Raw genomic sequence first — 5,284 nt, 5'->3', positions numbered from 1 at the left:
TGACTGAGAACAATTCAAAATAAAGTCTGCTGATCTTTCAAAAGAGTTATAATGCCATAGAAATCAGAGTCTGGGTAACAAAATAATTCATACAGTTTCCTAAACCTACACTAACAAGAAACATGTTGCTAAAGTAGCAGAGCTCCCAGAAGAATCCCCTCACCCTAGTCTCCTCCAAGGTATGGCCACTGAGAACAAGGGAAACCTTCACAGAGATCAGAACAGAAAGAATACAAAAGAAATCTCTACACAGTGATTTTCAACTGTGGCAGGCACACTGGTGTACCACAAGAATTTTTTAAATATGCAACATCTGACTATTTAGTCAGGGGCACTGACCTCTTGTCCTTTAGATTGTAATATATATATATTTAAATCATGAGGACACATGTGTAATAACTTAATCAATAAAGGAAAAAAAATGACAAGAGCCAACACAACAATAGCCATCTGGTGTGAATGAATCAAAATTATAACTTTTTTGTCAGATTAGCAAAAAATATAATGTACTTTTTGGTGTGCCATAGAATTTTAGTAAGTAATTTATGTGTGCCATGAGATGCAAAAGGTTGACAACTGCCACTCCACAATGGCAGGAAAAACAAAAAACTTTGCTGTTCTTATCCATTAGGACAATGCTTTATGTTGTTATCTCTGACTTTTCTCCCTTTTTTGCTGTTTCTAAATGAAATTTTTATTGTAATCATACGATTATTCCTCCATCATTATATATTGCTTGTTTGTGAATAATTAAATTAATCTAGGATGTAGAAATAAAAATTGGCTTCCATTTGGATTGACTAATAGACACAACACCCAGAGATCCTAGACTTAGCTGAATGCAATAAATGGAATAGGCTTCATTATTTACATTAACCCATTCACTTTTAGAAGTGAGTACATTCTACCTTGGGCTATCTGGGCAGACAGCCAAGTAGAGAAAGCACCAATTCTTCTCCCCAGGAGTCCACAGCCCACAGAATGGCATCAGATGATGAAATAGAACATGCTGTGTCTGATTCCGTATAGGGGTAAAATGGGTGACCTCAAATTTCCGGTGCCTGCCCACATGATGCAAAATCCACAGATCAGAATTTTGGGGACACACTTCGTACCATGCCATCTGTTCTGGTTCAGTGCATAAGAATCCAAGTCTCTGAGGAAGGTGACATGGTGTGCAACTCACTGGACCGAGAACTTCGACTGCCACCTCCCTCGGGAAGCCTGGCCATGAGGCTCTTCCTGATCATTGCAATTCTGCTTTTCCAGCAGCCCACAGGTAATCTAGAGTTTTCCAGGGGCTCACACAAATCAACAATGGGATGGAGTGTTTCTAAGAACCCAAGCTAATTTTATAATTCATAGTAGAAGGAAGTAGGTCCCCCGGGGATGACTGAAGTCTACCCAGTGTCATGAGAGATTCCCTCTTTGAGGCCTTCTACCATGGTACTGTTCTTGAAAGGGAGTAATCAGAGCTGAAAAGAGGCCATGATTTCCTCTGGGAAAGTCTCATTGTAGAAAGTAATGCACCCAGTATTTGGGGTTGCACTTATTTCTTTGGATACAGTTTTTACTCTGGCATCCAATCAAATTGTCTTCCATCGTATATATGGTAGAGTGTGAATAGTGGGCAAAGAGTGGAAATAGGTATATATTAGTCTATTTTACTACAGAGTGTGAATACTCACTAACTTTGGAGTCAGGTTTAAGAAACAGGCCTTCACTGCTGGTTTGTCGGCTTTGGATAAATGGGGAAGACTCTCTAAGGCTCAGTTTCCTCATGAGTGGAGATAATGACGCCGGACTCGTGAGGGCCTTATTAAATGACGTAACATTTGTGGAACACCTCGCACAGGGCTTGGCACATACTAAGAACTTGAAATTTCTCTTTCAAAACCATATCTATTATATTTGCCTCTTATTATAGTCATGGTGAAGGCATGTCCCTGGGCCCCTAAATCCCTAACAATCAAAGGAGTTCTAGAACCTGAGGTTGGAGACATCTTTGTTCTCAGTCTTCCTCTGGGGCCTATTCTAGAAGATTGTACCAGCCAGAAACCAAAATTTTAACATCCTAACTCTTAGATCATAGAAAGTATTTAGGCTCACTAAAGGAAAGAATATATCCCAAGGTGAGCAAAGGTCTGGGGCTGAACATTGGAGGAATTCTTGCAACTAGAGGTAGAGGATGAATGAGGAGTCATAGAGGCATAAAACAAGTCCAAGATTATTATAATGACTTAGAAGCCAAAGGAAGATATGCATTGGCAAAAATGAACAATGCTAAAAAAAAAAAAAAGAATAAGAAAGAAATGGACAATGCTAAGATTAACAGAGGAGGGAGGAAGATTATTAAGGGGAAAAAATACCTGACTGGTAAGAAAGTCATTTGTGACCATGACAGTGAGTATGAACCCAAGAACATAATTTGACCCAGACATAAATACATAATAAAGAATTATTATACTCTGGGTAATAAAGGTGGAGCAGTTATAAAAACAATGAGTGCCTGGGAACATTCAAACAGAGGAAGATTTGCTGTGGTTCCCTGATGGAGTATAGTGCCATGCCCTGAAATCAAGGAATCCATTTTTTATTTTCCCATATAAGATCTGATGCTCTTGATGGAGTCCATCAGATGTTGACTAGAAGCCCAAAACCTTGGAGAAACTAAATATGAGTGATCAGATAGATATAAACACTGAGGTTTGCCTTCTTGGGGCATCCTCTGTGGAATGTTACGGGTATCTGCCTTTTGAATCTCCCATACACCTAATCCCTACAAACTTCCTCTATACTTTCCATCTCCAAAGTTGCCTTTCAATCTCAAACACTGACCTTGACCAATTGTTCTTTATGTGCACAGTAACTGAACAACTTAAGAAATGCTGGGATCAATATATACAAGGAAACTGCAGAAAAATATGCAAAGTAACTGAAACACGTCAAGTACTATGTGAAAATGGGAGATATTGTTGCCTCAATATCATGGAACTGGAAGCACGCAAAAGAATACCAAAGCCAACTCGTCCAAAGCCAATGACATATGCAATAACTTTACCTCAAGATTATGATACATATGTAGGAAATTATATAAGCCCCAAGACAAATTCTACATAAATCAAGTACAATTCTCCATTCATTTATTTCTTAACCTATTCCAATAAACTAAGGTGAAGTAATCCACATCTTTTCCTGTCTGGTTCCTTAATTTTCAGAAGACCTTAACGTAGATTCTAATAAAGTTCATTGCCAGTTTTCTGACTTATTTCTTCTTTAACCAGCAATTGGACACTCAGTATAACAAGTGATAAGAACAACTCAGAACCTCCCCTTGAAAAGGGGATATAACCAGTGCACTACAAAAAGAAAAATCTATGTGGAAAATTGAAACAAGCAGCTCAGGAAAGTAGACATGTAATTCTGGAGAGAAAATGGTGAAGCCAAGTGTTCAGGGGAAATTCACCAGTGAGTTAAAAGTAGTACCTTGTGAACTGTGTCAGATATCAACAGGTAACTGATAATAAAGAAAGTGATTCGAGTAAACAGACTGAAGTCAACAAACGGAAGGAAATTAGAAAAGACAGGACATTTCGGAAGGATATACATGCACTTTGGTTTAAGACTAGACAACCAAAGTTGAACTATGGAAAGTCTAATTTCTTTAGTTCCCCTGTAAAATCAGTGAACTGGGAAAGGAGAGATGAATAGGTTGCCACTATGGTGGCGCTCACTATATAAGGTGGAGGCAGACATAAATACATAATTCCAAGACAGAGGAGTTTCTTTGTTGTTGTTTATTTTTTTAACTTTATTGTTGACACTATTACAGATTCCCCATCCCTGCCCCTTTGCCCACCTACATCTAGACCCCACTACCCCTTCCCTCTGGCCATCACCACACTGTTGCCTGTGTCTGTAGGTCATGCATATATGTTCTTTGGCTAATCCCTTCATCTTCTTTCATCCAGTCGCCCCCTCCCCACTCCCCTCTGACAGCTGTCAGTCTCCTCCATGTAACCAGGCCTCTGTTGTTGTTTTGTGTGTTACCACTAGTAACAGCATCCTTTCGGTGCTTGGGGCCCTTTGGAGTTCAGAGAAAACGTAAAGGACCTGGGAATCAGTCTGAATTGCAGTATTAGGCCCAAAATCCAAAACAATGACAACACCCAATGCTGTCAAGGATGTGGAGTAAAACTCTCGTTCATTTAGAGATGGGACATGCCACTTTGAAAGATAGTTTGGCAGTTTCTTATAAAACTAAACACACTTTTACTATACAATCCAGCAATTGCAGTCCTTGGTGTTTACCCAAGTGAGCTGAAAACTGTCCACACAAAACCTGCACGCCAGTATTTATAGCAACTTTATTCAGATTTACCAAAACTTGGAAGAAACCAAGATGCCCTGCAGTAAGTGAATGGATAAATAAGCTGTGATACTTTCAAACAATGGAATATTTATTCAGTACTAAAGAGAAATGAGTTGTCAGGTCATGAAAAGACAGGAAGGAACCGTGAATGCATATTACTAAGTGAAAGGAGCCAATGTAAAAAGGTTACATTCTGTATGATTCCATCTATAGGACATTCTGGAAAGGGCAAAACTATGGAGGCAGTACAAAGATCAGGAGACCTTGCACATATTCAATGCTACACACTCCCACCTCAGATCCCTAGCCTTCGTCTCAAGATCTTCGGAGGTCACTTTTCATTCATTCACTATTTTTCTGTGGCTTGATGCCCAACATCCCCTGACTGCTTGCACTTTTAAATCACTCTGTATTGAATGCAAAAAAAAATGCATTAAAACTGGGAGCAGATATGAAAAGAGAGATTAAATGGTTATTACAATTGGCCAGGTGAGAGGTGGTTTGGACCAAAGTGAGGGAACAAAGTGGGTAGATCAGAGAATTATTTGGCAGCTATCTACACTAATAAAAGAGAAACATGGTAATTGGCATACGACCGCTACCCTTCCCATTGGCTAATCAGCAAGATATGCAAATTAACTGACAGCCAGCCGGCAGACAGGCAGCTTGAAACTAACATGAGGCTTGCTTGCCTCAGTGACGGAGGAAACCAATGTTCCCCGCCTGCAGCTGCAGGCCTCTGAGCCCGCAGTTTCAGAAACTATGTAACAAATACCGCCAGACTTCAGCCAGCAGATTCGCAACATTGTTAGCAAAGGCCAGAAACCTACTTTCAGCAGCGGAGGCCTAAGAGCTGGAGCCAAGCCTCAAGCTAAAGCTGGCCCAGAATAAAAAAAAAAGAAAAAAAGGAGC

General features: G+C 39.9%; 1 protein-coding gene across 1 annotated transcript; it reads left to right on the top strand.

Moving 5' to 3' along the window:
- Positions 1-1,230: 1,230 nt before the first annotated feature.
- Positions 1,231-3,120, top strand: DEFB127 (defensin beta 127). Its single transcript, XM_006756725.1, has 2 exons — positions 1,231-1,279; positions 2,867-3,120. Exons 1-2 carry the CDS (start codon positions 1,231-1,233, stop codon positions 3,118-3,120), a joined length of 303 nt encoding a protein of 100 aa, XP_006756788.1.
- The last annotated feature ends 2,164 nt before the right edge of the window (positions 3,121-5,284 follow it).

This window comes from Myotis davidii, unplaced genomic scaffold (assembly GCF_000327345.1).
Source record: "Myotis davidii unplaced genomic scaffold, ASM32734v1 scaffold354, whole genome shotgun sequence".
NCBI classification, from domain to species: domain Eukaryota; kingdom Metazoa; phylum Chordata; class Mammalia; order Chiroptera; family Vespertilionidae; genus Myotis; species Myotis davidii.
This window is presented reverse-complemented; position numbering and strand designations above follow the sequence as displayed.

Excerpts from the sequence above, each read along its gene's own strand:
- DEFB127 (XM_006756725.1), top strand. The coding sequence starts at position 1,231 with ATGAGGCTCTTCCTGATCATTGCAATTCTGCTTTTCCAGCAGCCCACA. Across the intron at positions 1,280-2,866 it reads GCTTTTCCAGCAGCCCACAG|TAACTGAACAACTTAAGAAA; the intron begins GTAATCTAGAGT and ends TTATGTGCACAG.